The sequence below is a fragment of the Pterocles gutturalis genome, unplaced genomic scaffold (assembly GCF_000699245.1).
Source record: "Pterocles gutturalis isolate BGI_N339 unplaced genomic scaffold, ASM69924v1 scaffold12085, whole genome shotgun sequence".
Taxonomy (NCBI): domain Eukaryota; kingdom Metazoa; phylum Chordata; class Aves; order Pterocliformes; family Pteroclidae; genus Pterocles; species Pterocles gutturalis.
In genome coordinates, this window is record NW_010145962.1 from 34,096 (window position 1) to 53,101 (window position 19,006).

At 40.6% G+C, this 19,006-nt stretch overlaps 1 protein-coding gene across 1 annotated transcript in view; it reads left to right on the forward strand.

The window, feature by feature from the left end:
* PIAS1 (protein inhibitor of activated STAT, 1) overlaps nucleotides 1-19,006 on the forward strand; it is a 37,394-nt gene that overhangs the window by 13,996 nt on the left and 4,392 nt on the right. Inside the window, exons 3-9 of the mRNA XM_010085553.1 lie at nucleotides 4,484-4,568; nucleotides 5,195-5,242; nucleotides 6,623-6,713; nucleotides 7,414-7,548; nucleotides 11,276-11,381; nucleotides 12,839-12,912; nucleotides 17,587-17,747. Of these exons, the coding sequence (XP_010083855.1) occupies nucleotides 4,484-4,568; nucleotides 5,195-5,242; nucleotides 6,623-6,713; nucleotides 7,414-7,548; nucleotides 11,276-11,381; nucleotides 12,839-12,912; nucleotides 17,587-17,747 (700 nt within the window). The remainder of the gene's footprint in view (nucleotides 1-4,483; nucleotides 4,569-5,194; nucleotides 5,243-6,622; nucleotides 6,714-7,413; nucleotides 7,549-11,275; nucleotides 11,382-12,838; nucleotides 12,913-17,586; nucleotides 17,748-19,006) is intronic.

Sequence of the window (19,006 nt, forward strand, 5' to 3'; positions counted from 1 at the left end):
AGGAAACGTGGCCTATAAACCGCTCTTGACGAATCCTCCAAGCTCTGTACCATTCTGAGAGTGCTAAAGAAAAGGTTATAAAATTTAATAATTCCTAGTTATGAGAAAAAGAAAAACACCAAACCCCAAAAAATTGTTCCTGGCAGCTTTCTTAAGAATGTTCATATTAACTGTGTTGTCCTGGCTAGATTCCAGCTTTATTCGGTTTTAAATTCTGTTTTAATCCACTCAGTTGTCAATAGGAGATCTATTTTTGCCTTTCTTTTGTTAAATAATAATAGTTGTTTGCAGGGCATGGTTGCATGTTTCTAACCATTAGAAATATTTTCTCGTATAAAACGAGATATTTGCATATTTCTGGTTTTAATCATACTCCAGACCTTTAAAAAGTAAATGGTGTGCTTGACTTGCCAGGATCTGTTTGGTGTTCCTCAGCACAGCAGACACGCCAGATGAATTAACAGAAATCTGTTAGCTTTTCTACACTCTTAAATTCTGGATTCCTCAAGGAAGAAACATTGGAAATCCGAAGTCCTTAGAAATTGGGGAGTTTATATACTCATAGATAAGCGTGGAAGCCTGGTATTTAATAGTAAAGCTGCGAAATTAGCTCAATGGAATGTGTTCTGTTGAAATTTTCATGCACTGTTTGTGGGGTAGGTACATCTAGAAATGATAGATATGGTTTGGAAAAGATTGCGTGGACATGTATGGGAGAAGATTAGAAAAAAACCACAAAGAAAAAATATGTTTCTTCTCCCTTCTAGAGGATGCTTTTGGTTTGGTTGCTGCGTTTACCCTTCCTCCTAGCCAAGCCCCAGATGCACAAACAAGGTCCTTCTCCCAGCCCTGCCCCTTCCCTGTCCCCCCAAAACAAACCCCTCACAGCTTGGGTTTGCAATAGCAGGTCAGGCAGCAAAATAAACGGGCAGTTGGTTTTCAGGAATGGTAAACAGAGCCTCTATGAAGCCATTGACTTCTCCTTGCCATATTTAATGTGCCTCGGCTGGAATTAACTTGCTGTGATTTGGCAATGGAGGTTACGCTTTGCCCTACGTCCCTTTCTGCAGCCGGGCTGCAAACGCCGTGATGGCACAGGGAGCCGGGTTCCCTGCAGCGCGGGCAGGTGGGAGGTTGTCCTGGTGTGTTGGTGGTCAAGTGGCGATTGCGGGATCTTAACTGAAAGCTAGGAAATGGAAGAAGTGCTTTGAACCACCACAGCCCTTGTAAAACTCAGCTGTGCTCTGCGATGGGATAGCCTGGTGTTTTCAGTGCTGTTCCTGCCCTCCTTTCCAAGTCGTTTTGTGTCTGGGTGAAGCTGATTGTGTCTGTTCTTGCAGTTTGTTCTCGCCATTTCTCAGTATTGTGCTGAGCATCAAGATTCAAATTATGTCTTTATAATTTGCTGAAAAGTGCCTATTCCTGAAGGTTAGACTCACATGTGGTAGCACGCACTGAACGGGGTCACTGGTGTTTGAATTTGCTCTTTTTCCAGTTGGTATTTCACGTCCAAGGGGCAGAGCTGTATCCTAATACTAGTTCAAGAGCCTGACTGCAGCTCCTTTAGTGTAGAGTGACATAGCTTCTTGTCTGTCTCCTTCTGTAGTGCTCAGTCCGTCCAGAGTTTTGAAATCTTTTGTTGCCTCGTTAATTAACAAGTCGTTTCTTGCTTCTTTGCAATTTGGCCGTGCTCCCGTGGTTATCACAATGACTGCCTGTACGCAACAGCGATGGATTGAAAACACGGCATGTGTACATTAACTCTGCTTTACAGCTAAGGAGAGCTCAGGCAGCGTGTGATGAGTACATCTTCAGTCACTGGGACCATTGATCTATCAGCTCGTAGGCTTTGGCTTTTGCCGAGTTGATAGCCAGCATGTGAAGTGTTGGGGGGCCTTTGTGTTCTTAGTCTAAACTGACTGTTAAAACCAACCAGCCCCTCCTAACCCCAGAGCCTTCCTCCTTGCCTTTGTCATTTTAGGTGGATCCTAGTTAAGAGTAAGTTCATTAACTAACGTGCACAATGCGGTTATTTGTAATACTTAGATTTCAGCATTATTTCAACAGAAATATTTCCATTGCAAAAATTCTTCATTCAAGCAGAGGCTATTTACTGTCTTATAAATGTGCTGGAGGTACAGCTCGTGAAGAAAACCGGAATCATGAAAGCTCCCATGCCAGCACTGGAGAATGCACTTCTTAATTTTTTGCCATTTTAATGTATAATGCTTTAATTTGGCCAATGCAGGAGTGTGATGAAAGTGAATATAGAAGTTAGAAACCTACTTTTCAAGATCACATATCACTGTTTAGCAAAAATAACTCTTGCGTTAATGCCAGCCAGTAACAAACAGAGGAGAAGGATTGAATTGTGGGACCTTCGCTGTTTTCAGAGTTATTTTGCTCCTCCCTTCTTTCTAACACTTGCACATCTTACCTGCTTGATTTTTTCAAATTGGAGGTGCTGCAAAACCAAAACAAGCAAAAAGATGAGCAGTTGAAAGGGAAAAAGAAGAAGATTGCTTGGGAAATTGGGGTTAAACTTCTTCTTTTGGTAACTGCTGTTTAACTTCTTTGGATAATTAAGTTTTCAATGAAGGTAGCATTAGTTAAATGTGCAGCAGTCTTCTCCTTTAATTAAAGGTGTTGGGGTTCACAAGAAGTTCACAAAGCCCTTCCAGAACTTTTCTAATAAATCCAAAGCTGACAATTTCTAGGGTAAAGGAAACAATATGTGGAGGAAGATGAAACCAACGGATTACGGCCACATTTAACCATGTAAAAATATGAAATAATAACTTGATTCATTCAGTTCTCTAGTCTGCCGTGCATTAACTTTGCTAATTAATCTTTTGTTGATTACAGTTCTGATCTTTCCGTTTGTAACTAAAACTAGGTATAAAATCATATCGAAGACCAATCATTTTAACGTATTTTAATTATTCATTGTATACATTGTGTTTCTATTTCCTGCCAATTCTTACATTGTGATAACATGACTGGCTGTCATCTGAAGCCCTACATGTTTCTCATTTGAAGAAATGGAATTCAAAATGTATTAAAATAAAAATAGATGCTGGATGCTGTAGGCATGAGCATCTAACTAAACATTAACCTGAGGCTGCATGCTGTGCTCTAGCCCAGGTGGTGCTTTTGGACATTACAGTAGGTTATGATTGGAAAAAAATGCATATTAAAATATTAAATATTTTTATAACTTAATGCTTTAAAAAATATTTACTATGGCTAGTATTTTCCCAGAAGTTGCTGTTTGGTAGATATTACCTATTCTTGCCCACCTAGCTTTAGAGCATCTGATGATGAACTGCAGGGATTGTTGCGTATCATGTAATAAAATGTACAGGTTTTGCAGCCTTGTCATACAAGAAAGACATCAGTGTAATTTTGTGAGATTGCTGCTGTTAATGTTTGTACTAAGTCAATGTCTTCTCTATTGTTGGTTCCAACCTACCACATGCTGTTTTTAACAAAGTATCTGGAGTATCACCCTGAAGTATTCACTCATCTGTCACTCAAGGATGAGTCAGGAAGTGTATTATAGTACAACAAAAAATGATAAATTTATCGAGTGTTTAATACACAATATAGTTATTCATAAGCTTATAAAATTATTAAGAATAACGAGATTGAATGGCAAGCTGCTTACAGCTTTCACTTCAGTACACGTGTTGATGAACATGTTGAACAGTTCTCTGGGGAGATGCTGCTTTATTTTATTTTATTTTTTTGAGCTATTTTCATTGCTGTTGTGTCTGGTTCTGTACTGCGATGGTGCCCTAGTGAAGGGATGTGTTTTAGATATAAGCGCTATTTTGGAGATGTTTAACATTTCTTTGACTTTTCAGCAGGTGCAATAGTTCTGAAGTAGTGTTTGTTTTGTCACAGAGCACTATGGCACAGAGTTGAAGGACTTTAAAACCAGATTTCGTACTTGTTTATCTCGTGAGCTGTTTGCATGTTACATGTTTGGTGCATTTAACTCCATAAAATATCCGATTGAAACATGAGAAGTCGCATGTGTTGTCCTTCTCAGTCACTCTGTATACTTTACAGGCTAATCCATGATCGTGTGCATTAAAGGAAATAACGTGATTGTGAATCCTGAAGAATTTATTTAATATCAAAGAACATTTAGCATTAAGTTACCATGACTGATAGAAAGTCTTAAGCTGATTTGTCTCAGCTTTGCTGTTATCTGTATCACATTTTAAAACATATACTCTCTCTCTCTCTCTCTCTCTCTCTATATATATATATATATATAAAGATTGGTTTTTGTCTTTTTATTTACAGGAGGGTTGAAATGGCAACTTGTCTCTAAAATTGTTTACAGAAATGTGTGTCATACTACTGGGCTTGATATAAAAATGTGTGTGTATATATTTGTAGACACTTTAATGAAAGGAGATTGTTAGTTATTCTTGATTTGCTGTTTTTAAAATTATCTTTTGTTTTCTTCTAGCATCAGATAATAGTCAGCGATTTCGAGAAACCTGCTTTGCATTTGCCCTGACACCACAACAAGTGCAGCAAATCAGCAGTTCAATGTGAGTGAGTTCGATCAGTGATACGGTATTTAAATAAAATAAAAAGAGAACTAGCTTACCATATCTTTCAGTTTGAAATGTGATCTTGAAGAACACAGATGTCTGTGTAGTGCCTCAGAGAATGCTTTCCTGGGGAATTCTTTTCTCCTTTGTGCATAAGCTGATGGAGAAGAAAGGGTGAGGAAGAGAGGTAAGTACCACTGCTGTCCAGTGAGTGTTGGGCAGATTTCTCTTGTACTAAGCACTGCACAAATACAAACTCCTTCCTGCAGCCCTTCCTCACCATCACTCAGATCCTTTGTCAAGTTCTGTGTTTATTCACTATAAAGATGGTACTTCATAGGGACCCATCAGGATTTTCTTTATACTATCCCAAAAAAAGGAAATGGTAGAGGTCAGATGAGAATGTAATTGATGTATTTAATGAGAATGTAGTTGATTTTATTTACCTTGAAAAATACAAAGTGTACCTTTTAGTGTGTCTTGAGGATGGTGGTTTGGCTGACCCGGAGGGAAGTGTGATGTACACTGTACCTACCGGACATTGAACTGACAGCAAACTGAGAGAATATTAACGAACCTGTTGTGTAAATAACATGTTTGAACCCGTGTTCTGTTGTTTCTAGGGATATTTCTGGGACCAAATGCGACTTCACAGTACAGGTCCAGCTAAGGTATGTATTTATGTCGCCTGTTCTTGATGCTGTTGGTTTTTTAAAAATATGTCAGATACTCGCTCCCCAGCAGGTCAGGCTTTCCTTTACGGAGAAGTCTCATCCTGTTGTTTTCTGGAGAAAAGCTTGCTGATGGCTGCTTTGAAAAGGGCAGACTTAACTGCTTGTCCTTGTTACATGCAGCTTTCCTGATGTTGCTGCTGGCCTGATATCTGGCATGTCAGTGCATGAACTTTGCTATAGCCAGCCGATGTTCTTCAATTCGTTATTTCACATTGTGCATATGCTCCTTCTTTTAACTCCATGGCTCAAAATGTGCATCCAGGGAGGGTTATTCTTCCTAGCAGAGATGTCAACCACAGTGTTCCCTGGACATGGCAACCTAAGGTCTGCTTTTCTTTAGGCAAGACTTTGGGAACCACCAGACTGGGTCTCAACCTGTTGGATTTTTTTAGAGGTGTTGACTCTGTTGATTAAATCCTATATATATAATTCTGTGGAGGGCTGTGAGCAGAGCTGACTTGAGGACTTGCTCCTGTCAAAAAATGGCTGTCTTGCCTTTCCTCCCCCTGGTCATGTCTGCATGGTGAGCTGTTGACTTGGCGTTGGGTCAGATGGACAAAGGGACGAGGAGAGCATGAGGGGAAATGGGGAGAGGAGGCAGCTCCTCCTTTCTGAGAGCAGCAGCCTGTTGGGCTCAGCTGCCTTACAGCCGTACCCTGGTGGGACGGTACGTTTGGGTGGATGGGGCAGGTCCCCTGGAAGAAAGCCAGTGGAGTTAAGAGGCTCTTTTTGGTCCTTTGAGTGCCTATTGTCCACAATCCTGGCCTACACATATTTTGTAGGATAAGGAAGGGTGTGTCTTATTTTGGTTACAGCAGCAAATAAGCCTGTCTGAACTTAAGTAAATAAATACAACTAGTCTGAAGTGAAGTAAGAGGCTTGACAGAAGCGTGAGGAGAGTGTTTGATGCTGTGGCTCAAAAGCTGACTGGTTTATTGAAGTTGGAGGAGGGACGGTGGAAGAGGCTGTGTATTTTGTCCTTTGTGAAACCCTGGCCTTGTATCAAGAGGTCAGGCTGGAGAGATGGTAGGAAAGAAGTTGGGATGATGTGTCTTTAACAGGAACCTGCATATCTGAATGAGTCAGAGTCAGACTGAGGAATTCAAGAAACCTGAGGAGGAACCTACAGCCAACTTGATACAGACCTGTAATTTTGGGGGGCTTTCCTGCTCGATGATCTGTACAGCTAGTTTGAGGACTGTATTTAGCAAGATTTGTCATGCTTGTATAACTCAGTAGAAAAAAACGAAATCCTTCTACGAAGAGGCGATCTTTAAATCACTTTAGAAGTGAATGATGGAAGCTCTTTGCTTTTAGGTTTTGTTTATCAGAAACCAGTTGTCCACAAGAAGATCACTTCCCACCCAATCTGTGTGTGAAAGTCAATGGGAAACCATGCAGCCTTCCAGTAAGTAAGATGTTATTTTGATATATGTATTTGGATAGCATTATTAGGAACTGTCTGCCAGAAATTACCCTGAGAATTTATCCTAACCTTTGTTTTCACATATTGGAGCATTCGAATGAAGATGGATAGGGGGATGGAAAAGATAGTTAAGTAAATTGTTTCTCAGTGGACCAGCCAGTAGATCAGATAAATTTTAAAAAAATGTGATAGTAATTTTTTATGTTTGACAAATATCCAGTGAGTCTGACTGAAATTGGACTCTGTTTTGGAGGTCATCTGTGCAGGGAGTAGAACATCACTGACCAAGAGGGCTAAAGAGAAAAATTCCAGTTGACAGTCCTGGGGCAGCGCACAGGATTAAACTGGGCAGTGTTAGCGAGGCGAGTTGGACAACAGTGCTGAGAAAGGCGAGATTATAAAGGTGCCTTTTAATATTCCGGTGGCCAGGGTTAGGATTTGGAAAGTGCGAGACTCTGTATAAGGAGAAAGGGCTTGTAAGACACCTAATACTTTATTGTCTGATATATATATACACACATATATATCGATGTCTTTATAATTGAAGAGGGAGCCTGGTTCAGGTGAGACACAGCTTTTATGGGGACAGGGTTGTGGTGAGAGGGGAAGAAGGCAAAAGCAGGTTTGGGTTTTTTTTAAATTTTTTTTTTTTGCTAAGGGGAAAAAATACTTTTATTTCTAGGGCTATCTTCCACCAACCAAAAATGGTGTTGAACCAAAGCGACCTAGCCGACCAATCAACATTACCTCACTCGTCAGATTATCTACGACGGTACCAAACACAATTGTTGTTTCGTGGACTGCAGAAATTGGAAGAGTAAGTAACTTTGGTACAAAATGCTGTTTTAAGCTTAGAAGTTTCTGCTTTGGCATCTATTTGAAAGATAAGGAAGTTTAATTGTGCAGAAAATATTTTGTGGTTTTAGCAGTAGATTGTTCCTTCTTTTGATTGTTTGACTTTATGCTGCACAGATATGACATGTTCCTGCAGATACCCTTAAGTCAGTAGCCCTCACATTTTCTGGTGTGATCTCTCCCTCCTCATCCCCAGCCCCCAAACTGTACCGGCTCTGTCTGGGATGGAGTTAATTTTCCCCATAGCAGCCCTCACAGTGCTGTGCTAGAAAGGTGTTGATAACACACCAGAGCTTTGGCTGCTGCTGCTCCACAGCATCCAGGCTGGCTCTCCAGCATCCCCCCCACACACCACCAGTGGGCTGGGGTGGGCGAGATCTTGGAAGGCAACATAGCCAGGACAGCTGCCCCAAACTGACCAAAGGGATGTTCCATACCATATGATGTCTGCTCGGCAATAAAAACTTAGAGAAAGGAGGTGGGAGGGCGTTTGTTTTTACAACGCTTGTCTCCCAGAGCAACCGCTACGCATACTGAAGCCCTGCTTCCCGGGAAGTGGCCGGACATCGCCTGCTGATGGGAAGTGGAGAATAAATCTTTTGTTTTCCTTTGCTAGTGTACGCAGCCTTGGCTTTTGCTTTATTAAACTGACTTTATCTCAACCTGTGAGGGTTTTTTTTACATCTTCTTTTCTTCCCCCCTTGTCCTGTTGAGGAGGGGAGTGACAGAGCGGCTTGCTGGGCACCTGGCATTCAGCCAGGGTTACCCCACCACACCCACCTTGCTTTGTGACCCATTGAGGGCCAGACAGTAAGATCAAAACATCCCATAGAACTTATTTTTTATTTATTTGTTTGTCTTAACTTCAGACTTCAAGTTCTTCCTGATTTTAGGGACTTGACAAACATTATCTTGGCTTCAACTTGTAGCTAGCATGTGACATTCAGTACAAGTGGTCTTTTATGGCCGTGTAAATGTGGGCACAAAGCATAGCAACTCAGCAGGACCCAGGAGATTTCATTTGCCTTTTTTACATTTCTATTCTCACAACTGCTATCCTTACACTTTGTATTTAAAACCTCTTGTTTTTATAACTTTTTGTGTCTGTGGGGAGAATGTTAACAATGGGTATTATAAAATTGCTGACGTTCCGCTGGACTAATTAAATCTGGAACATGCTGCAAAAAGTTCCATCAATAACTTAGTCCATGAATGAGTGCAGTGCTTTTACTGATGGCAAAAAAACCTGCTAGGTACTCATTACAGAGTCAACATGTACTTGGAAAACAGTGGCTTTGCCACTGCAACCATCCTGGTTTTTCCTGAGAATTGTCCTGCGATGAAACCTTGTCCAAGAATTTGTCAGCGTGTGAAGCCCAGGATTCCTGAACCAGCGTGGAAAAATGCTTACAGCTCAATCATGCACAATAGCCAGTTATAAAACATCATGATGGTATTTCGTGATGGATTTCTTGTGGAGCGTAAAACAGTCTCCATTCGGATTACAGAATAAATGATGGTTGAATTATTATTTTTTTTTTTTAAAAACCCTTCTTTTATCTAATGAGAACCGCAGGTATCAGAAATAAGCATTTAAAAATGAACCTGTTTTGGTTTGTTGCAGAAGTGCCTATGTGCAAGTTGATGAATCCTGGTTATTGCTCTGAATACAGCGCAGCACTTCTGCATAAGAGTGTGAGGGAGGATTTAGGGAAAAGAAACGTCACAAGTGTGTGTGGAATCTGAGTTAGTCTCTTCTGAACTAGCTAATTTCTCAGGCTTCGTAGATACTTCAGTTATAAAACCCATATTGGCTAATTTCTAGCTTACAATAGAAAACTGAAGAGAGTGACAAATTCTTAGTGTATTTCATGAGAATTAGATGCTGGTCAGAACCTCCCTACTCGTGAGATGCAATGCTTCCTAACGTGATTATTTGAGACCTTGTCAGTTAAATGTGAGGAATTATTTTATATTTGGATGTGCCTGTGTAGGACAAAATTTGAATTCCCCTCCTCCCCTTCCCTTAAGAGTCAGTTGCGTGTCTCAACGGGTGTACTCTACCTTTCCAGAAGTCATAATTGTGATTTTTACACAATCTGTTTCAAGAGCCTTCTGTACGAGATGCCTTGGGCAAGTTCCTAGCTTTGTAGATTCAAGCTGTCGGTAAATAATTTCACGATGTTAATTACCATTTTTGTAACTTCTGTACTAATTGAGGCATTAAACAAACAAGTTAGAGCAGTAGTGGTTTTTAACGATGTGAGAAGCATTCATTGTAAGAATAAAATATTTAAAATGTGATGCTTCTGATGCTATTTCAATTTGTGTAATTTCATGGTAAGATATAGTACTGAAATCCAGATTCTTCAGATTCTGGTGGCATCCTAAATAATGGTAGATGTCACAATTGAATGGGGTTTTTTTGCTTTGTTAGTGGAAGCTTACATGGCAGTTGCTGGGGGGGAAGACTTTCACTTTTCAATTTCAAGTGTATGAGTTTGGTTACAGGTTCAGCGAATGCTGTTTGTATCAAAGAGTCATTGACGTACCCTAATGTGAGACCACAAATGTTGTCCTTTACATTTTGGGGGTGGAAGAGAGAGAGGGGTGTTGCTGATGAATGCCTAATACAATATCCCATTTTCAGAAAGACAGCTATTACCTGCTGTTGTTAGTAGCTTACAAGAAAAAGGAGAGCTTCAGAAATCTCAGACTGGTTTGAAGTCAGCTAGCGATGCCAGGAAGAGCACTCTGCCGCTCCTGCTCGTCCCTCGGCGTAAGGGTGGGCGTACCCCGCTTCCCGGGGGGCTGGCAGAGTTGATGTCCGGTCTGCATCTGACCTGCTTGTGTGCCAGATGATCTTCTGTAGTGGCAGAAGCGAGCATCCATGGCTTTCTGCTGACACCGATAAGGAACATTTGCGTGGTCTCTTCTGGTAGGACTGATGGGGAGAAGTGACCTGACCTCTTCCGGAGGGGAAGGACGGGCAGTTGGGAGCGGTGACTTCTTGCCAGCTCCGGCTAGATTCACTAGAGTGCGTCTTGGTCCCACTGGATCCTTGAACTCTTTAACTGCCTTACTTCTGTTTGGTTTTGTCAGTGAAGTTAGCATTTCATAGAAGTACGTGCAGGAAGATAAGAAAAAGAAAGTTGAGGAGTGCTGAGTAGGGAATACTGCAGATACTCTTTCTGTGTATTGCTTTGGAAGGGGCATCACTGCTGATTTTCCTATTTTGAAAACGAAGTAAGCTTTTATTTGAAAAAAACAATGTTTTGATCATATTTGATGTGACAGCTTCCCCAAAATGTATTGACACGACCGCAGTACTTAACATTACTGATATAAAATTCCCATTCTTAAAGAGGCTGTAGACTGCATGTCCCGACTTAGATGTAAAACTTCCAGAAATGTCCTAAATGCTGTTTTAATAGCTTGGTTTGCAGCTAAATCTAATCTCAGTGAAGCGTGAAGTTGCTTTTGTTCCATCTCTAAAACTCCAGCACTGCGAACTTTCTGAGCACACTGGGTTTTCTCTAGTCTGAAAACTTTGCCATCTAAAGTCTTGGAGCTGCTTTAGAAACACGGTGCCCTGTAATCATATAACAAATTGCATAAGCCTTGTATAAAATACAAGCTGTCTTTTGGTGAAAGCAGTTTTTACTTGGATCTTTTGTTCTGTTTTCCAGAACTATTCCATGGCAGTCTATCTCGTAAAGCAGCTGTCCTCTACGGTGTTACTGCAGAGGTTGCGAGCGAAAGGAATCCGGAACCCTGATCATTCTAGAGCACTAAGTATGTCTGATACAATACTTGTTTCAAAAGGAAAAATAGCTTTTGTAAAAGGAGATTTGAAATAGGACTGTACTAACTGAGGTTTGGACTTCCTACAATTCTCTGGGGTTTGGGGATCTGATAGTGGTGTTCTTTGTATTCAGTTCCAATTCAAAGACGCGGAGGCCTTTGTTTGTACTAGGAGCCAGTCCAGGAACCCTGTTGACACTGTGAAGGGAAAAATGCAAGAGAATCTCTTTCAGTTCAGCCATACTGGCTTTGTTTCTTCAGAACAGAACAACTGTATTTATATAGTTAACCGGTAATTCAGTACCTCAGGCAAGCTGAACTAAATGCCCGAGACTGAACCTTGATGCTGACACGCTGGAGGAAAGTCTCCATCAAAACCGTTTTTGTTCCTTTGGCATGGTGTTGTGGAGTGAGCTCCTGGAGAGAGAGTGCCTAGCACAATCCTCCTCCCAACCCCCTTCCAAATTTAAGTGTGAGGTTTGCTGTTTTCTTATTTTCTCTGACAAGTACATGTTGGTATAAGTTTGTATAAAAAAAAGCAAGCAAAAACTGCTGCATGTTTCTTTTTCAGAGAGAGGGTGAAAATACCTGGCAGCTGTTGGTGGTACTCTTTAGTGCTCAGATAATGCGTGAGCACAGGACCTTCTCCTAAAGGGAAGAAATTAGTCCACCAGGGAATGCTACAAAGCCAGGGGTATATAGTGCTGGGCCTTAGCTTGTGCTGTTGTGCTGTGATGATTTAAATGCACAAAAATCTAGAGAGCTTCCAGGTGGCTACTGCTCTGTGGATACAAGGTGAGAATAAGGGAGAACACGGAACTGACTTGTTCATTTAAGCAACGACTGCTTATGAAACAGCCCTTGTAAGTAAAAGTAGAGGATGGGTAGAGATGAAAGACTAGTGCTAATATTTCACTGCAGCTATTCAAAACTCAAAATTTTGTCAAGGTACTTCTGATTTCCTATTTCTCAATTTGCTTTTCAATTTTAAATCCCAGGATTGCTTGATGAGTATTTCAGAGGTTTACAGTGGCAATCTGCCATGTGAGAGCTACTAACACATTTTTTCATCATGTTTGAAGTTACCAGTCAAGTCAATGTGGCTCATCTTGTTGGTAGATTTTAAGAAACTGTCAAGTACAAAGTTGCATGTATATGGAAAGAGACATCTCTGTGTAAATAACTTTTCTAGGGATCTTGGTTTAAGAAGAGCTTTTCCTGCTTTTTGTTTTCTCTAATCTTGTTGTTTGTGGTCTTTCTAGCCAGTAAAGACTGCTTATGTTCCGTGTTTATTGTGTGAGTCTGAAACAATAGTCACTGCTGCTTGTTTCCAGTAGATATGGCAAACTGAAAGTTTAGCACACAGTTTCAGACTTGTTTTTTCTCTGTCATCCCATTTGTGTTTTAAATCAACTGTAAAAGAAACCTTTCCTTCTTTCAACTAACAGTTAAAGAGAAACTGACTGCCGATCCAGACAGTGAAATAGCAACAACAAGCTTAAGAGTTTCTCTTCTTTGTCCGGTAAGTTGGTTTTTTGTTTGTTTGTTTGTTTGTTTTTTCTTTTATTCGCTCAAAACTGATTCTGATCAAAATGTGGCTGTACAAAAATGTATTTGGGAGAGCTTAGCTTGTGTTTACCTGTGTGTTAACTTTGTGGGGACAGGATCTGGTGCTGAAGTTGTCTGTCACTGTGCTTAAGCATGCGATATACCCCTGAGAAAATTAGTGTTCCATTAACTTGAAAACGCTATTCAAAAGTGTATGTAAGCGTAGGTTTAAATCTGTCACTCGATGATCTGAGTGTGCAGTTTGGGTCCTTGATAAAACCACTGTCAGTGGTAAATTAGGTGAATCTGTCTATTTAAAAATAGCTCTGAAGCCAGCGTCTGCAGTCGAAGGATTGAGCATCTTTTAACTGAAGTTAATTATGTGCATGTGTACACTTTGAGTATTTAATAAGATTAAGATTAAAACTAAAGCAGTGTCCTAGAGGTTGTTCAAACAAAATTTGTTCCAAATATGAAGTGGGAAAATACAGTTCCAGTGAATGTGGAAGTGGCAGAGATGTACTGTATCTTGACCTATCAACTGTTTTTTTAACCACGTAGATGCAGAGATAAACCCAGGTGTAAACTACTGCTTATGTTATCATTGGTAAACTGCACAATGTTAATATTATGTGTGCTTTTTTTAATCTTTGGGACTTAGTGCTCTTGTTTGAAGTACCCCGCACCTTCAGAGTACATGCCCTCCGTGTTGATTGACACGGTATCTTTATGGCAGTGTACCTCTTTAACCTCTTCTCAAGATGACGGATACATCTGTTTCCTGGTTTGCCTCAATCTGCTCAAGCTTGACATGAAATTTTCAGTTTTGAAACTTAAAGAAGAAAACTGACTTTATTCCTGCAAAATTGCAGCTTATTTCTGAAGTTATTACATCTGTTCTTAAACTCTGCCAATGTCAAGATAAACCTTCAGATAAATAAGCTTTGCTTTGTAAAGAGCCCAGTTGACACTGTGGTTACTTTAAATGTATGGTTTAGGTTATAGGAAATCTTTAAATGTAGTATTTTAATGACCTTCAACCTTAAACCTTTCTCCGTATCAACACTGATGCTAGCGAAATAATAACACATTTATAAGGAAGATAAAACTCACCTGTAAGAAAGATACAGGGATTTGCATTTAGAAAATAAAATCCTGATCTGTAAACGTAGAACCTCATAACCTGTTATCTCTCAAACCAGTGAAATTCTGTGTCACATCAAAACTGCTGCAGATCTGGAACACTGAAGTGTTTTGGGTCCACACCTGGCAGGTTATTTTGCCGAGTTGTTGTAGTTAAATTGTGCTGTTAGTACGTTGTTATTCCAGGAAGCACAGTGATCGTCCTGTTGGGTTTTTTGTCATTCTTTAGACACAATATTCTTACCGCTTAAAATCAGTGTCCAATACAGACAAAACCAGCCGTCTGTTAGTAGGATCTAAATGGCTGTAAGAGTTTAGAAGTGCCTATGTATTAATTAATTATCTTAATTAATCTTCACACATCTTCTGGAACTACAGATTTTTACTTCAGGCATACTTGATTTGTCAAAACTGCCACTTCAGGCAGCTCTGGTGCCTTATAAATCATTCCGTGAGAGTTTTCTGACACACTTCTGTTTGTCCCCATTGCCTCCCTGACTGATAAAATTTTTTCTGCAGTGCTTTTAGATGCTTTTTTTCTTTTGATGAGTTAGTATTAGAGCAGGAATATCTTCTACGGTATTGCTTTTAGGACGGCAAGTTTGCTAGTACCTAAAGATGTCAAATCGTATTTTGCTTTCTCGGAGCTGTGCTGGGGTTAAAAACCAAACAGCAGTCAGACACCAGGATGCAGCTCTTCAGAGGTCCTATCTTTGTCTGTATTTCCTCTTGAAAATTTACTGCTTTTCTGACAGGCGTATGAAACAAGGTCTATAGCAGATTATTTTGGGGATGTTTGTTTTTTTAATAATGTCTACAAAACATACACACTTGGCTTTTTTTTCCAGTATGTTCCTCATTCAGTGCTGTCGGATTTCACTGTAGCTCTTGGAATAATCCGTCATTGCAAAGGCTCCTGGGGACAGGCTGCACCTTTCCACCTGTCCTGTGCATAGAAAGGTTATTAGCATGATTCACACTGTCCTGGGGTCTGGATGTGATTTTATTATAGCCTCCATATTTTTACTTGCTAATTTGTAAGCATTTGGCTCAGGGAGGTTTGGTTTTTTTTGGTAAATATTTTGTGCTTGAATAGACAGAGTATGCTTTGAAAGTTCACATTGAAAATGCTGATTTGGTCTCCAACAGCAGCACCCAAAATGAAAGAGTGATGCTGCTCCGTCAGCGTGAGGGTGCTGTTCTCCCATCTCACTTGTCCTGGATGTGGTTCTCTCGTGTGTACGCTCCAATAAAATAAAGAGAATTGCCTATCTGGGTGGGGGTGGCAGGTTCAGACTTTATAACTTTTATTTTGCCCTCAAAAAAAGTGCAGAGCGAGGCAGCTTCCTCTGAATTTGTTTTGGATTGCTGCTGAGCTTTTTTTAGCACAGTGGAGTGCGGAGAAGAAGCTGCCCGTAGCTGTTGGCTGAATCTATCCGAGATACAGCAGGCGGAGGGGCTGGGCTGAGCCTGTGTTTCAGGAAGACATTTGAATTCATGTTCTTTTTTTTCCCTTGAAATAAAAATAAATAAATCCACAGGCTCTGCAGCCAGACCGAATATTTAACTGAACAAAAATTCCAAATCTAGCATTTTACTGTAGGTTTTGCAGCTTCGTTTACAGATCCCTAACTCCTGTTTTGGGTGCAGTTTTATCATTAAAAGATAAAAATGTATGCTTGTAAAAGAAATGAATGCAGTGTTTCTTTGGCTGCTGACAGGTGGGAATCACAACAGTGACAGTGTTGGGAAACAAGTTTTTCAAAATTTGGGTTGCATCCCTTCTTTGATGACCTTTTTCTTTTGTGGGTTGTGACACAGCTTGGCCAGTATGGCAGAGCTGATCCAGGAGGTTCCATGCCAAAAATGGGAAGGGAGACATCAACTTGTTAACACTGAGTATGCTGATTCGATCTGCGTCTGTATGGCTTCGGTTAAATCCCACCGCTGCTTAGCAAATGCAGGCATACTTTTTATACCAAAGGCTGGTGAAAATGTTTCTGGTTTTAATCTGTTTTTTTACTCCGGAGGCAGGTATTTATGTTCTTCCTGCAGCACATGGCTTCGACCTTCCTTATTTTTATTTTGCATCACCTAGAAGCATCCAGGTTTTCTCTCTGGTACCTTTACTCTTGATCCTGGCTGAGCTAGGAGACGCTTATTGTGCCCAAAAGACAAATGAGCCATTGACCTGCCATCTGGGAGATAAGAATTCATCCCAGACATGGATCAGGGGGCCTTGCTTTGTTGGGGGTTGATGATGTGATAGAAATAATGTGCTTGGTCATGGATTTTGGGGGAGGGCGTGCCAAACACATGGCCCATACAGCACCTCCTGCTGTCGGAGCTCTCCACCACCAGAGAACCCCAGGGAGTTCTCTGCTCCCCTCCCATCGGTCCAGAGTTTTGTGTCAATGACCGAGAGCCAGAGGCAAGCAAAATAAGCAAGATCCTGCAGTCTAGCTGGATTTGCTGGGAATGGGGTGGAGGGATTTCTGCTTACGGGGAATGAAAAAAAAAAAAAAAAGCATCATGGAGGAAGTAGTGGACTGTGAGTACAGCCTTTGTTCTTGATATTTAGTTTTCTGATATTCTGAGATTGAGTGCCATCCTGTGGCACCCATCTTGTATTGCTCACAATCAGCGTGCATGGCCACGGTGCTTGCTTGAGCCCTACTGAAACCAGTTCCTCCGACTATCCGTGGCTGGAACTGGCTGAGGGTTTTCAAATGAAGTCATTATGTATGTTTTAGTCAAATATATATAACTTCAAAATACTTAGTATAAATGGTTCTTAATAAATAATTGTTTTGTTGTTTTTTAATGTGGGAAAAGTCTTGTTTGGACATTCTTCCTCTTTACCTTTGGTGTGGTCAGCTGAAGCCCCTCCTGAACTGCAGTGTCAGCACTTTTACAGAAGACAACTGCTTGGGTTTTTGTGGTTTTTTTTTTTTTTGAGGGAGCTTTTTATTTCAGATTAATGTGAAATGCCTTTCACTGTCTAATCAATTTGCGTTCAGTGTAATATGTTAATGTTTCATGGGCTGGGTTAGTGTTGATCTGTGCATCCAAGTCAAGATATTCCTGTTCCATGTTCAGGCTAAACCCCTTCTGTGGGTAGCACTCCTGTGTTATCTGCTCTGCTGTGCTTTTTGTATTCAACTTGGGGAAGCTTTGTGCTAGCCAGCAAAACCTCACTGTCCCAGCCTTTCTACAAACTTGAAGGAAAGGATGGGATGTGATGGTATTACAGCAGATAGTCAGCTATTGGTGTTTTACGTGAGAAAAAGGCAGTGACGTTTCAGGTGATTTTTAGTCACTTTTTTCTATAATCAAACCTACACATGATGAAGGAAGGAACAAAGTATGTGGCATGTATTTTAATCAAAAGTCAGATTAGTGAGAGTTCTTTCTGGAGTGACACTCGGCCTGTTCAGAGAGAAAAGCCCTGTTTCTTAATCGAATACCAAGACGATATAATCTTTTTTTTTTCCTTCTCTTCCAGCTGGGTAAAATGCGGCTAACTATACCATGTCGGGCCCTGACTTGTTCACACTTGCAGTGTTTTGATGCCACTCTGTATATTCAAATGAATGAAAAGAAACCAACTTGGGTTTGCCCTGTCTGTGACAAGAAGGCTCCCTACGAACATCTCATTATTGATGGGTAAGTAAAACTTGGATCAAAATGAAGGATGTACCTTACGCTTTCTGCCTGCTGTTTTTGTGCTGCACAGAATACGGTGCTCTGAAGTTTTGGTTGCCTGGCTGTGACCTGTTTTAAGTTCCCATGTCCTTTAATTTCCCTGCTGTTGGTGAAGAATTACTAACCAGGTGCCTCTTCATTCAGTCTTCTGGAAGAATTGTGGTTATCAAACTGCTGAAGTTAATAATAAAAGGTATTCCTTCCAGTCCTAGGTAGATTTTTGAGCTATCCTGCCTAAAACGGTTGTGTTTTGGGTTTGTTTGTTGTTTTTTTTTTTTTCCCAATATTGCATAGTGCTGGATCTCTGGGTGAAACAGCACATGTTGTCTTTACTTTTAATGGAGCAACTGCACAAATCTGGCATAGCTGATAGCAGGCGTTTGTGTTAGATCAAATAAATACTGCCACCCCCCCAAATGCACGTACAACTCCATGTACAATTTCACACTTGGGAAGTTGCTATATATAGAAAGTGATATCGAGATTGATTCCCTGGTACTGCCTACCTGCAGAACATTACAAAATAATTTAAAAACTAGTATTGGTCTCCTTGAAGAAATGCTAAATATGTATTCCTGGGTTTGCATTTTAATTCCTTAGATAGGAACGTTCTTTCCAAAGTGTGATAAAAGAAGAGAGCAAGCAGAGTCTTCTGAGAATATTTTCAGAGTGTTTTACTCGGAAAAAGCCACAAAAAAACCCAACCACCAACCAACCGAAAAAAGGAATGTTTTACTCGGAAAAACCCACAGAAAAACCCAACCACCAACCAACCGAAAAAACCTTCCAAAGCAAACAAACAAAACCCCCAAAAAGCAAACCAAAAAACCCTGAAACAAACAAAACCCCAGAAAACCACAGCAAAAGTGATTGAGTCTCTTAGTACGTGCTTCATTTTGGTGACTGCTAGTGAAGCATAAGATTGCTTGGGATCCTCTTCAAAGCCTTGCAAAAAGCTCTTGAAGAGACACTCGGGGCTCGCACAGGCTGCTTTGGATTCATGGACCCTGAGATTTACAGGTCCTCTGCTTTGGGTCAAAAACTGAGGTTCCGTGTTCTAGGCTTCAGCCTAAAATAGTAAAGCCTAAGAGGGGTAATAATTAAAACAAAGCATTTTCCTTACTTCTTCTTGTGTTGCCAGGTGGGGATGGTGGAGATGAGGTGATAATTACAGCGTCCCAAAGAGAAGGTTATTTCTAGAAAATGTTTCAATCTGGGAA